This window comes from Trichoderma asperellum, chromosome 5 (assembly GCF_020647865.1).
Source record: "Trichoderma asperellum chromosome 5, complete sequence".
NCBI lineage: Eukaryota > Fungi > Ascomycota > Sordariomycetes > Hypocreales > Hypocreaceae > Trichoderma > Trichoderma asperellum.
This window is the reverse complement of record NC_089419.1, coordinates 1,024,097-1,037,612: the sequence shown is the minus strand read 5'-3', so window position 1 is coordinate 1,037,612 and position 13,516 is coordinate 1,024,097. Positions and strand designations below refer to the sequence as shown.

The following is a 13,516-nucleotide window of genomic DNA, read 5'->3' as shown; positions in this document are numbered from 1 at the left end:
TGCTTTTTTTTTTTTTGTTTCCTTTACTCAGCAAGATTTATATACACACATGGTTCTTTTTTTCCCTTCGTTGTTTTTCAGCCTTCAATCATCTCATTGCTCTTCCCATCCCGCTCGTCGAGCAGCAACCGCGCGGTCTCGGCACCACCAACCGGCAGCTTGATCGAAACGCCCTCGTAGGGAAGATGCGTGGGCAAAATACCCAGCTGGCGCAGCACGGTGGCCTGGTCCCACAGGATGTGCTCGTGGTAGAGCCGGTCGCCGCGGATGTTGATGATGCCGACGGTGGGGATGGCAAGAGGCTTGTTGGTCGGGGCGATTTTGGGGATGAGGGCGGGGATTTCGGTTGTGTGTGTGCAGCAAAAGATGAATTCGTCTGTTTGTATTTTGTCAAATATATATATATATATATCATTTATTTATTTTTGGAGTGTTTTCTATAAAAAATTGATGGGAAATTGAAAGGATGGACTTACCGACGATGCGATCTGGGCCGATGGTGCGGGAGACTGTCTTGAGAGTCGTGTCCGGGGGGTTGCTGGAAGAGTCGAGTAAGTGAGTGAGTGAGTGAGTGAGTGAGAATCAACTTTGGTATGAGATGGGGGGAGTTGGAATGAAATTACCAGAAGATGAAGTGGTCGCGGTAGAAGGCGGTTAGTTTCTCGCGACCAACACCTCCCGTCATCTGCGCAAAGGTCAGCTTTCCAACTACGAGAGATATATGACATTGAATCCGGTGGCTCACGGTAGGAACATGGTTCACATATGGCTCCGCCTACAATTTCTGGGTTAACTTTTGATTGTGACATAACGGGAGAGAAAAGAGTAAACTCACCACCATGGTGGCCATGGTTTTGGCAACGCTTCGTCCCACAAACTCCCAGTAGCAGTGTTCTTCCCAGATGGCCTCGAGATCAAAGTGAGGGCCGCCGAGATGCTTCCGCAGGAACACCAAGCTCCGCGTGTGCGCCATGCTGGCAGAAGCGTTGTCGTAGGCCGCCGCAGACGGCAGGACAAAGTGAGGCGTCGTGCCCGGGTAAGAGTGCACCTTGACGTCTTCGGGGCTTTTGCCGCCGTCTTCTTCCTCAAAGCTGGGTGGTGGTGGAGGGATGCTGGTGTGAGAGAGCAGCGGGAGGATGGAGGCGGCGGTGCTGTCGGGGGCGCTTTCGGAGAAGGTGACGATGCCGGCGATGCCATGCTGCTGCAGGCGCTCGGCGTCGAGCAGCAGCGACGGCACGATGACCTCGTCGTAGATGATGAGGCCGAACCTGTCCTTTGTGTCGACCTTGTCATGCGCCCTCAGCGCCTCGACGCCCTCTCTGATCTGGTTCACCACGTCCGAGACGGTGGCGTCGTCGCCGGTGAGCTCCTCCATCTCGTTGGCCGGCAGCGTGATGGCCACGACGGCGAAGCCCTCCTCGGCCCATTTCTGCAGCGGCTCCGGGTCCAGTGGCTTCTGCACGGTGGCGGGCCGTGGCGCGACGGAGGAGCTGCTGGGGAGGATGGCGATGAGGCCTGGGCCGGCGCCGCGGCGGGAGAGCGGCGGCTGGAGCACGGAGGAGGGGCCGATGGCGATGGCCGGGGCCGAGGGCAGCGGCGGAGCAACTTCGTTAGGGGAGGACGCGTCGTAGGAGGCGGGGAAAGAGGCCATGATGGTGGTGGTGGTTTGTGGATTGAGCGAACTGGGAGTTTTGTATATTGATTTATCGACGGGGAAATATGCTGTATATTGCTTTTATATCATCATCATGATGGCTTTGGCGGCTCAAACAGAATGAGGGGTAGCTGTTGTGCCCGCTTGGCCATCAGAAAAAACAGCACATACAAAAAACCCCGCCATGATTTGATGTTCGGAGGACTGTCCCGGGATGGTGGATTGTCCCGTCCTCTTCACTTACACGCTCCTGCTGCGCATGGCACGCATTTTTGTTGTCATCACTTACATCAGCTGCTGCGTGCATAATTCAGGGCGTATCGCCTCATCTAAGCTCGGCGCTGGTTCCGGAGCCAGTGCTGGATGCAGCGCTACCTGTCGAGTTGCTACTCGTATCAACTATTGCAGGCATAACATAAAAGGCGGGTTTAAGCAAGATGCTAACGCAACGCAATGCAATGCAATGCAACAATACATGCAACCCACCGAGTTCCCAGACATCTCATCTTACTCAGTGTCTGCTCCATTCATCTCATCTCAAGTCCCAAGACACCAGGAAACAAACAAAAAATTCCGTCAAAATTGTTGAGGCCCTGTGATCTGATCATCTGCTCGCCGCCTCTCCTGGTGTAGTGCCAGACGCTGTCATTCGTCCCCCATCAGGCACTTGCAGGGGTAGGTAGCCAGCCGCTAGACACACGCTACGAGCCCTGTCGGGTCACAGCGAGTGCTACACTGAGACTCGATTCAGCAAGGCCACGGGCTCGCACAGGCGGCTTCTGGCAGTCGAGCTTCCTGTTAGTGTTAGTGACGCTACACACAGCCTCGTTCTCATTTGACTCGTTTCTCATCTCATTCTTGCGTGTCTCTCCTCGCCCTTTTCTTTTCCACTCTCGCAGCTAGAGGGTCATGAGTGCTCTTCAATAAGAGCACCGTCTTGACAGCTGCATCAAGAATACCTAAACCAGTCAGATACAGCTCAAGATGCCCCTGCGCCGCTTCACCTCCTCGTCGAGGCGGCTCCTCGCGCCGCCCATCCAAACGGCGCCCTTCAAATACCTCCTCATCGTCCCCGTCGTGCTCTCCGTCGCCACCTTTGCCGCGCTCTTCGCCAGCTCCGACGTCGACATCGCCCTGCTCTGGTCGCAATGCAACGCCCACGCGCGCATCCCGGGCCTCAGCCACATCCCGCTGCTGGGCACGCCGGCCTGCTTCCTCGTCAGCTTCTTCCACAGCGCGCTCGACTCGCTGCGGTCCAGGGCCGTCATGGGCGTCATTCTGGCCTACGTCGGCGCGCTGGCCACGGTGTGCACCGTCGAGTCGGCCAGGCGCTGCAACAGGCCCAGCGCGCTGATTGCGAAGCCCACACTGTGGTGGCTGGTGTTCAACCTGCTGGGCGGCGCCATGGTCTGGCAGCTGGTGATTGTGCCGGCGTTTCTGCACAGGGCCAAGGCGCTGGTGTTGGCGGCGCAGGCGGGCGAGGATGGCGGCCGTGATGAGGACGAGACCGGCGTGTCTGCGGACTCTGATGCCCTCAATGCCAAGGAGCAGGGCCGCACGCTTCCCGACTCCGAGGCGGTGGCCATCCCCATCGCCGTTGCGGTTGGCTACTACCTCCCGTCCGTTCTCATGCTGGTGTACAACTCTCCGGTCGTCATCACCATCTGGCTCTTCTTCCCGGCCTACGTCTCGCTCGTGCGTCAGGGCGTGCGCTACATTATCCAGAGGATACGCCGCGTTGGGCCTACAGACATCCATCACGAGTCGCACTGGCAGAGCGTGGCCCTTGTTTACACGCTGCCCATCGTCCTCTCCATTGCCGCGCACCTGTTTGTCCTTTGGAATCTTGCTCAGCGTGATGACCGCAAGGAGCTGACCAAGCTGACGGTGAGCTTCATCGAGATCGACTTCCAGTTCATTGCCTGGACCGTCTTGTATTGGGTTTTTGTCGAGGTAGGGTGGCGGGTGCCGCTCAGCATGATTGCGATTTCGATCCTGGCCGGGCCTGGCGCGGGAACTTGCTTGGGGTGGTTGCATCGTGAGACGCTGCTCAAGGAGGGCTTTGCAGGGCGCTCTGATGGGTCTTCTGTTGATGATGAGCGTGGTGTAGGCGAAGAGGAACCACTCCTGAGATGAGATGGGATGGGATGGGATGAGAAACGATGAGCAAAGGCAGTATAGCGAAGCGAATATTTGCACCGATGCGATGAGATACCCCCTAATGATTTCTGCCACAAGATCTAATAATTATAAAATCGCAATTAGCAGCTTGGCTCTTTTTTCATTTCCTATAATATATATACATCCATCTCACTAGTCCAAAGAAGAGCGAATTTTGTAATGGTACATCCTGCCGTCGTAGCCAGGTGCATTCATGCTTTCTAGATTCAAAACACTTAGCTTCGTCTCCTCATAAATAGTACAAGGTATGGTTACACAACGCCGCCGCCGCCGCCGCTATTCCTTTTCTTTTCTTTATAGCATATACTCCCTCCCCCCCCCTTTTTTTTTGTCTATGAAAATTTTAGTTGTCCTTGGGTACCTGCGCCAAGATCCTCTCCCTCACCACCTGCGCTGCCACCGCAGACCCGTGCTGCAGCGTGACGGCACCGATGATGGCCATGAGCGCCGAGTTTAACACCACTTCCACGCCTGAAGCCTCGAGCCGTTGGGGCTGTTGTTCGTGTTAGCAATGTCATTTCATCAAGTGATTGGTAGTACTGCGAGAGTCGTCAACGTACCAATCGAGGCTTCCACCGCACCACATCCAGCAGTCCAACATTGTTGGCCAGCTGGTAGAGCTTGTCCTTGCCAATGACGTCTCGGGGTCCCATGACGTTGAGGTTATCTACCGAGAGCAATTGGTCGTCTTCCAATGGTTTTCTGTCGAACTGGTCGGGGAGTATTGAGCCGTCAAGGGGCTCTTTGCTGACAATCTCTTTTGTTGCCTCCATTACCATCGTCAACCGTCCTAGAAATTTCAAGTTTAGCCCACTATTCTGCGTCCAAGACAGGTCGTCGTAACGAACCCAGTAGTGCCAATCTGTCATTGAACCCTCTCCTCCCCTGATCAAAGCTCTTGTGCGTCACTGCCAGCCACTTGAGCTCCTCCGGCAGCATCTTGCTGCCTCCCGGTCCGAGCAAGCGGTTGTACACCTCATCCAGCCGCGTGGGGTCGTTATTCACCGCCCAGATCTTGTTCCGGGCGCTCTTTGCAAAGTCCAGCTGCAGGGGCGCCTTCATTCCCTGGGGCGTCTGGCTCCATCGCGGCTTCGTCTTCGTGCTGGCTGATGTCGCGGGGATCTTGAAAGACTCTGGTGTTGAGGGTGCTGATTCTGATTCGGTTGCGTATGTGCGCGCGCACGGGGCGAAAGCGCGAGCCGTGTGCCGGCAGCGGGCCAGGCTCGGACGGCAGGACTGAAGAGCCATGGCTTGTGAGATGAATTGTGTCGGGTCGTTTTTCTTGCGATTTCGACGCTGTCTATATGGTGTTGAAGGCCTATCGAACAAATCTGGAGCATTTTCTGGGGTCACGTGTTTGGCGGCATGCTGCGATCTTATCTTATCGGTAGCTTATCGATTGTGCAGGTGCCCATCGCTGAGTAGCTTCAACGTTTAGGCTGATCTTACCCTGCAAATCTGACTGCAATGCTTGTTCAACAATTGCCCAGTTTTGGTTAAACAAGCGCATTATTTGCTGGTAGAGTTTCTAAGATGATTGGATATTTTATACCAAGCGTAAGCTAATGGTAGATTTATATGAAAGAAGCTTTCAATTTGTCATGGACAGCGCCCAAGTATGATTAAGTCTCACTTGAATAAAGCAAAAAAGAAATGAGCAAAATGAGCAACGGTTATAAGCATCTCGCCAGTATACTATAAAAACAGTTCAGTGGAGTTGTTTACAATAAAAGTCAATCGCTCTCCGGCTACTGGGTTCTCAAGTTTAAGCCGTGTTCGCCTTGTACGACATGGCCGCATACTATAAGCTATACAGGCGCCTAGTTGGATTTCATGTACGAAATCAGCCCTACTGTTCGCTATTTACCTCCGCTGATTCCCGTTTCGGGCATGTGGCGCCCCTGGCCTTCAGTGGACCCATAGCGCTAACTCAGCTGTAGGTACGGAGCACAGCGGAGCTCCTGCATTCAATCTGACGTTTTGTCGCGACTCGAGGGAGGTACCAGCCTTACATTTTTGCCTTCTTTTCTTGCTCCCTCCTCTTCTTCTTTACAAACCCGACACCTCAGATCACTTCTGCCTTTCCATGAGAAGCCATACCAATCAGATGACGTCTGCAGACTCTCTAGACGGCAGTCTGCGCGGCCGCCTTGCCGCCGTGCTTCCCAAAGGCTACAGATTCGGCATCCATCACGTTTCCACACCTCCCACGAAAGTCGACGCGCTCTACTCTGCGCCCCCGGGCGAGCGACCCGAACGAACGTACTGCGAGAAGCACTTTCTGAGCGTGTCAATTGACGTCGAAAACTCGTTATCAGATGCTTCAGCAAGTGAGAACACACCAGAGCAGGCTGCGCAGCGCAAACGGGTCCTGATTCTCGGCATCGAGATCTTCATATACACCACGGCTCGGTCAAGCACCTTGTTTGTCTCCAAGGCTGACTCTACTGGATTTTTGAACAAGCTACAGCTACCACAAGGTGCTCCTAGCCCGATACGAGAGGTTTGCGCGACCTTTGTACGCTATCTGGTCGACAAGAGGAAGAGAAAGGACGTGCAGTTCGTCGTCAGCTTATTTGCTCGCGCCCAAGACCAGTACCTCTTTCCTGGAAGTATTGAATATGCGGGCAAGCATGTTTTGGACGACCGCGGCCTTGTGAAGTGGTGGTGCCGAGTGCTTGACCCCATCGTCGAGTCGCCTCCACACGGCAGCCTGCCCGCATGGCGGAACACCAAAGGCTATCTGCTTATTCCTGGCTTAGACGCTTACGAAACCCGTGCTTTTATCCCACGCCGTGCCGGCGCAACAGCCAGCTGGGCGCTGAGCCACCCGCTTGAGCGCATTTCTCACTACTCCCGAGAATTTGACTGGGTGCCGCCGCGATGTCTCATTCCCAAATTCCCAGACGACCCCAAATGCCGATTCCGCGATGAGCTGGATGACGAGGTTACCAAGACCAAGGCGATGAAAACGACGGGAAGCTGGAAATCTGTAAAGACGCTGGACATGTTTTGGGAGATGATGGCATTCCGACAAGAGTGTTCAAGCGGGAGGATGACGGGGTTTATTTGGGTCGTGTTTGATGATTTGGATGACGAGTCAAAGCAAGATGGTAGTGATATTGTATCAGTATCTAGTGCCTCGGTCGTAACCAGTGCGTTGAGCGCCGCTCCAGAGACGCCCAGGAAGCAGAGAACTCTGTCAAATGTTACGCCAGCGACCACACCCAGGAGACTATTTCCATCCAAATCAGATCAAACTGGTGGTACGCCCACCAAATCAAAGCGTGACTCTGAGCTTGAAGACAAGAAGTCCAAGAAGCGAAAGGCGGCAAAGATTAAGAGAAAACTCAGAGGCCCAATTAAACCGCGCCAGCCACGTATCAAGACCAAGCAGCGCAACTATCTCTTAGACAAGCCCGTATCGACGGCTTACTACTATTGGCCGCATCATGGCCGAGGGGAGAGAATCCTCGATGAGGCCGATTATAAGCGTATGCACGAGCTGCTTCTGCGTCTGGACTTTGCGACCCTGGAAAAAGCCACTGGCAGCACTCGCCGCTGGTTAAGCGAAGTCGGTCTCGGCAGTCGGTGGGGCTTTGATGTTACGGGAACACGGGAACTCGCCGCTCCATCGGCGGAAAAGATGGATGGCGGAGCGGCGCCGGTGAACAACTTGTCTGGCCTTGTTAAGAGAAAGAGATCAGATACTGTAGGGGAAAGGTCACAGGGTGAGGCCGCCAGTGGCGTGAATGTATTGGGCAGTGGGCTCGTCAGGAAGAAGCCGAAACAAAGTGATGGCGGTGATGCTGACACTCCGCCAGTCAACGTGTTGAGTGCAGGGCTTGTGAGGAAGAAGCAAAAGACTTAAGCTCATGTACAGCCGTACGTACTGATGGGCTGGCCCCTGATTTTTCTTCTTTGCGCCTTTTTTTGAGGATGTAATGATTAGGATATGAAGCTTGTATTTTTTTTGATATTTTTTTTAATGACAAATCCCGATATCTTTTAATGACAAATCCCGATATCTTGGTGAATAGTTTTCTGGGTGTGTTTATGTGATGCAGGAGATTGAATCGATTACTTGTAGAAAGAGTGAACGTGAGCTGAGTCCAGCGATGAAGCAAGGAGTGGAAGATGGTCAAAGGCAATATCCTATGGGCAGAGTGTATGTGCTGGTGTTAATCTAGATTATGCGGTTGAGGCACTGATACCGAAAGGGATAGAATCCCAAGACTTATATTTGGGATAGATACGGCCAAGTTTGTCTTACAGATATCATGCATAGCAAGTACCTAGATATCCAGCGTCTGAAGCCGGACTTGTCACACACTTGTTGCAATGACGCGCCTGTGCTATATTTGATCTGGATCAGTATTACATACCCAAAGAGCTTGCGTGAACTTGAGTTCTTCTATGCTGTACGAGCTTTAGTGATACTACATTGCCCGGTTTATTGATCAGCCTTAGCCACGGTTAGAGTAGGGTCCAAACACAAACATCCTCGTCCTCCATTTGTCTCTTCTTGGCATCTCTCCTCTTTTTCGGCACTTGGGAGAAAAGGTCAGCTTGGAGCAGACAAGCTGTGAAGGTAAGTCGCACAATTTCGCGGGGGTTAACATATTAGTGTAATCACGCGGTTTCCATCTTGTGCTGTAAGTGATGAAGTATGAAGGAAAAGTGTAAAGGTTGATGACTAGTTTTTACCGTTCTCGCTATTGCTTCACGATACTCATCTAGAAAGCATCCTGAGATTTCAAAGATGTTTCATGTATCCGCGCTGATGATGATAACTCCAAAGATATAGCTACAAGGCAGGCTCGCCAATTTTAGAGTCTTTTATGAGTCTAGTATCAGAAGGAGGTGAGCTGAGACTAGGACATGTGCTGAAGTAAACACAGAGTCTCTAAGCTGACTACTGCTCGAGATACATGTGCTCAGAGCATCACTGCTATGAAGCTGGATTAAGGAAGAAACAGCAGACTTAAGCAGCAGCACAATCATCAATCTACAATACGTAATATTCTCGTACTCTGTATAATTGCTCCAACTTGTAATTCCGATACACGTGCAAGATGTTCTAGAAAAAGCCTCACCAGGGCCCACAATCCCTCATCCAGAGCAACTCGGAGCAGCATCTTTATTACCGAACGGGAAGTGAATGAAACTTTTCTCAAGCTTACTACGACCTGAGCTTCTTGGCGAGGTTCAATTGGGCCTTGTGACGCGGCCAGGCTGTGCAAGCTTGCCAAAAGGGGCATAAAGACCGGGGACAGGAACTGGGCCACGGCCGAAAAGAGAAGAGACAATAGACGAGACAATATCTTGCAACTGTCTAGAACACTCGAGCCTCGCCGTCCCATCTCTAGGCAACAACTTCAACATGTTTCACATGTCAGGCATCATCTGCTGCTGCGCATAGGGATTTCCAGGTACCGAGATAACTTTGTTGGATCGATGAGGGCGAGGCCTAACAATTAATTTAGCCGCCTGACAGGGCGCATAAACATCATCAACCCCACGGTCTCATGACTGTCTCAAAGGCCGATCTGCCGGCGCGTTTCCCATCCGAGTATCGACTCTGGGGAGCACCCCCGTCTAGTTCGTCTAGTTTGCGGGGTATTAGCGGAGCTGCTGAAGATGAAATGCGGGTTGAACGAGGGAAGCACGGGACGTAGAGGGGCTTATTCTCTCTTCCTTTGGCATATCTAGTCTCTGAGAGGAAAGATGTTTATGGGGGCGGTGAAAAAAGTTCTCTCGGAGCTCCAAATGAGTGTTTAGCTGCAATGCTTATAACATAAAACACGGGCTGTTCCTCAATCCCACTCGCATGAATCATCGTGAAGAGCCACAATCATGCCGCGCAATTCTCCGGAGAACCCGCATTGAAAAACTGATAGCAGGGACTGTTATGAGCGCATCAGCTCGCTACGGCCGTGCTGAGGCACCGGTAAGTGTCCGATGGAGGATGAGGTGCCTTCTTCCAGACTGGTCTGTTGGAACTCCAAGGTGTTGAGGGTGTGTTCACGGCTCTGGATTTGCCGTCTAGGCGCAAAGCTACTGGGATCTTTTCTTATAATCTCTTTGATCTTTTTGGCTTGTGATGCCGAAAATCTTTGTGATTCATTTTAAGCTGATGAGGGGAATGACGAATATTGCACTACGATAGGCTGTCGAGAGATGTCAAGTGTGTGTGGCTATACCAGCCAACCCCTGCAAAGCCAGTTGCAAATAGTCTTGGATACTCGCGTGTAATATGTACAGTAGGCCTATGGCATGGAAGAAAATAAAGAATCCTACCAGGGGGTGGCGACAGGGATCGCCCAGATCATCTGGCTCCCGAGCTGTCTCGGCAACTCAAAATACCTACTACTACTACTATTATTACCTGCTACAAGTGTTGATATTTTTACATATTGATAGTATGAGCTTACTGTTCACTGAAACGCTCTTTCGGCACTCGTGCGGATGTTTCAGGGAGGTTATACCATGCTTATACCCTCTTTCCCTCGAGAGTCAGAAGCGAGATCAGGAACTTCTCAAACCCGTACGACAATGTAACATTCCCCGTGTTAACCCCAGATAGTATAATAATGCTCCGTTTGCAAAGTCACGCACATGGTCGGTGGTCCCGCATTGGCGCCGGGGTAGGCGGGCGTCGTCTTACTGGCGGAGCAAGTGAAGCGCCGCATCGTGAAAGAAAAAAAAAAGGCCTCGCCAAGCCCCATCTGGCAGTTTGTCCTTGCGCTACCTTGAGTGCCTGGCAGGAAAAGGGTGTAGACGGGCTGGTTTCTACTCGCCAATCGAGTCGTAAGATCCCGAGTTTGGGACTAGTAGATCTACTCGTCGTGGAGAAAAGCATGTGCTTTGTAGAGGAAGTCTTCTATATGGGGGCAGACGACGAGTATAAGACTGCCGTAGATCCTCTGTTTCGCTCCGTTTATGCTTTCGGTATTCCAAGAGCAAAGCAAACTCATAGTATTCCTTCATACATCAGAATATCGTCGTACAAGATGCGATCAGCAGCCCTTCTCACAGCTCTCTTGGCGGGCCAGGCCTTTGCTTACCCAAAGCCGGTCATTCAGTCCACCAGCAAGCGGGGCTGGCCTTCAATCAACGCTTTCCTCACTGAGATTGCGAAGATTATGCCTATTGGTGATACCATCACGGCTGCTTGTGATCTCATTGGAGATGGTGAAGATATTGCTGCCGATCTCTTCGGTATCGACAACACGGAGAACGAAGCCTGTGGCGACGTAACCGTTGTGTTTGCTCGCGGTACTTGCGACCCTGGCAACGTCGGAGTGCTTGTCGGACCATTTTTCTTCAATTCGCTACAAAACGCACTCGGTAGCACATCTCTTGGTGTTCAAGGATTTGACTACCCTGCGAGTGTTCAGGGCTTCCTGTCTGGAGCGGTCCAGCCAGGCATTGACTTGTAAGCCACATCCTTATTACTAGTTTTTCTCATTTTCAACCTGCAAAAGCACAGGACTAACGAATCATTTTAACTGAAATAGGGCCAGCAAAATCACCTCTGTCACACAGAGCTGCCCGAATACTAAGCTTGTGGTTGGTGGCTACTCCCAAGGTAGCTTGGTCGTACACAATGCAGTGGGCCACCTGGACGCAGCAACCGCGTCCAAAATCAGCGCGGTGGTGCTTTTTGGAGATCCAAGGGACGGACAGGCTCTCCCCAACGTTAGTGCTTCAAAGGTTCTAACCGTTTGCCACGATGGCGACAACATCTGCGCTGGTGGAGATATCATTCTGCTTCCTCACTTGACTTATGCTGAGGACGCAGATAGCGCCGCTGCCTTTGTTGCACCTCTTGTTTCATAAATCACATGTATTATTGCCGTATGAAAACTTTGAAAGCGAAAAAATGGGGCGTAGGAAAATTACGCAGTGTATATAGTGGAGTGTTCGGCATTTTGAGCAGTGCCGCTGATGATAATGTACATAAGCAAGCGTTATGCGATTCAATACGAATTACTTGATCAAATTGTTAATTGTCTACTCATTTGTTTATCTATTTCATTTCTCACTCGCAATAGTCCACTGTGGATTCTGGCTGGCGTTGTGTTTCCTTAGACGAGCATCTTACTATACGTGGCAGATTAGCCAGAGACAACTGTTGAAGCAGTCATATTAAGCACCAAGGCAAAATATTAAGCAAATGTATGATATAAAATTATTGCTAATTTAAGTCTAGGCTGGTTGAATATACCCCATACCAAAAAACAAATCTAAGTAAGTCCCCCCGTGAGTTGATGGTTCTGCACTGTTTGAAGTATCTATTTGCGACCGATCAGTTCGAGATAGTGCTCCACAACAGAGACTGTTTGCTCTTCGAATGACTTGAACGAGCCAAAAGTCTTCTGAGCCTTGGATGAATCGATATTGACTGGAGCTGTGATCGGTCGGGGAACAGACTCGAATTTGAAGACGCCATCAGCATAAGCCTCTGGGAAGCGTCTCTTGACAATCTCAAACGAATCGGCCCAGTCAATTGTTGGAGGTGCGTATGCGATGAAATCTTCGTTGCTCTTAACAATGGACGAGTCCAGGGACTGGATGTGCATCTTAGCAACGTCATCGACGTGAACGACTGCGCCAACCAGAGGCTGTTCTTGGGCATGGCCAAGAATGGGGCCCATAAGGAAGCCGTTGGTGCCCTTGGCGATGTTTGAAGCGTCGGTGACAGTGTCATCGCGACCAATGACGAAGACTGGCATGATGTTGACGACGGAGAAAGCGGGCCTTTTCTCGGCGACGAATTTGGTGGTAGCCTCGTAGGCTAGAGCCTTGGATACTTGGTAGGCGTTGATAGCAGATCCATAGGGCCCCGTGGTGTTAACGGCGCGGGTTTTCTCTAATAGGCGAATTAGCATTTGCTCACTTCCAACCATTAGCCATGATAGCAGGACAAAAGAATTGACATACCGTCGATCGCAGTTCCACTAGCCATGGTCTCGAAAGAAGCGACGGACAAGATGGAGCCAGTAATTACAATTCTTTCGATGCCGGTCACCTTGTTTGCAGCCTCCAAGACACCGACTGTGCCCCGGATGGCGGGCTGAATAACCTCAGATTGAAAGAGCTCTTCGGTATCAACTGGCATGACTAGTGGGGAAGCAATATGGACGACATATTTGACGCCCTTGACGGCTTCATCGTAGGCCCCAGGAACGGTAATATCAGGAACAATAATGCTCTCTAGGTTTGAGACATAAGGGGCAAGAGGCTTGAGTGATGTGATGCGGTCAAAGCCAGCTTGGTTGCGGACAGCGACGCGGACTTTATAACCGGTCTGGAGGGCTTCAACAAGCGTTCTGAAGCCAATCATACCAGTGCTGCCAGTGAGCTAAAGAAGAGTAGTGTTGTTAATAAGGGAGATGACTAAGTGCAGTGATTGGAGGATTCAAAATGCATATAAGACTTCGGGTGGATAGGGACGTACAAGGACGAGATCGCCAGCCATGATGATTATTTGGTGGGTTGATAGATTGTTTTTGGTAAAAATGTTATATTAAGGTAAATTGATTTATTGCTTTGAACTTATTGTTGATTTGGTTGCAGCTGTGTGTAGTACTGTTGTTGAATTGAGTCTGGAGATGAAGATGAGAAGCATATCGCTACTTTCCAGCTCCTTATATCCATCTCCCGTCCAAGCAATTT

The 13,516-nt window shown here is 51.3% G+C and overlaps 5 protein-coding genes across 5 annotated transcripts; 3 read left to right on the top strand and 2 right to left on the bottom strand.

The window, feature by feature from the left end:
• Nucleotides 1–3: 3 nt before the first annotated feature.
• On the bottom strand, nt 4–2,059 carry TrAFT101_008499 (uncharacterized protein). Its single transcript, XM_024907960.2, has 5 exons — nt 836–2,059; nt 746–775; nt 624–685; nt 477–538; nt 4–376 (listed from the first exon to the last, which is right to left on the bottom strand). The coding sequence occupies exons 1-5, from the start codon at nt 1,649–1,651 to the stop codon at nt 78–80; spliced, it is 1,269 nt and encodes a 422-aa protein (XP_024762082.1). The 5' UTR covers nt 1,652–2,059; the 3' UTR covers nt 4–77.
• A 133-nt stretch (nt 2,060–2,192) lies between these two features.
• TrAFT101_008498 (uncharacterized protein) lies at nt 2,193–3,984 on the top strand. The gene has a single exon (XM_024906628.2). It carries the CDS (start codon nt 2,639–2,641, stop codon nt 3,788–3,790), a length of 1,152 nt encoding a protein of 383 aa, XP_024762083.1. The 5' UTR covers nt 2,193–2,638; the 3' UTR covers nt 3,791–3,984.
• Nucleotides 3,985–5,826: 1,842 nt separating this feature from the next.
• Nucleotides 5,827–7,950, top strand: TrAFT101_008497 (uncharacterized protein). The gene has a single exon (XM_024907961.2). The coding sequence runs from the start codon at nt 5,922–5,924 to the stop codon at nt 7,704–7,706; it is 1,785 nt and encodes a 594-aa protein (XP_024762085.2). The 5' UTR covers nt 5,827–5,921; the 3' UTR covers nt 7,707–7,950.
• Nucleotides 7,951–10,722: 2,772 nt separating this feature from the next.
• Nucleotides 10,723–11,835, top strand: TrAFT101_008496 (uncharacterized protein; the record flags this gene model as incomplete). The annotated part of the gene is made up of 2 exons (XM_024902461.2): nt 10,723–11,273; nt 11,356–11,835. 2 exons carry the CDS (start codon nt 10,723–10,725, stop codon nt 11,675–11,677), a joined length of 873 nt encoding a protein of 290 aa, XP_024762086.2. The 3' UTR covers nt 11,678–11,835.
• Nucleotides 11,836–12,132: 297 nt separating this feature from the next.
• On the bottom strand, nt 12,133–13,319 carry TrAFT101_008495 (uncharacterized protein; the record flags this gene model as incomplete). The annotated part of the gene is made up of 3 exons (XM_024909696.2): nt 12,133–12,710; nt 12,782–13,202; nt 13,299–13,319. 3 exons carry the CDS (start codon nt 13,317–13,319, stop codon nt 12,133–12,135), a joined length of 1,020 nt encoding a protein of 339 aa, XP_024762087.1.
• Between the last annotated feature and the right edge of the window lie 197 nt (nt 13,320–13,516).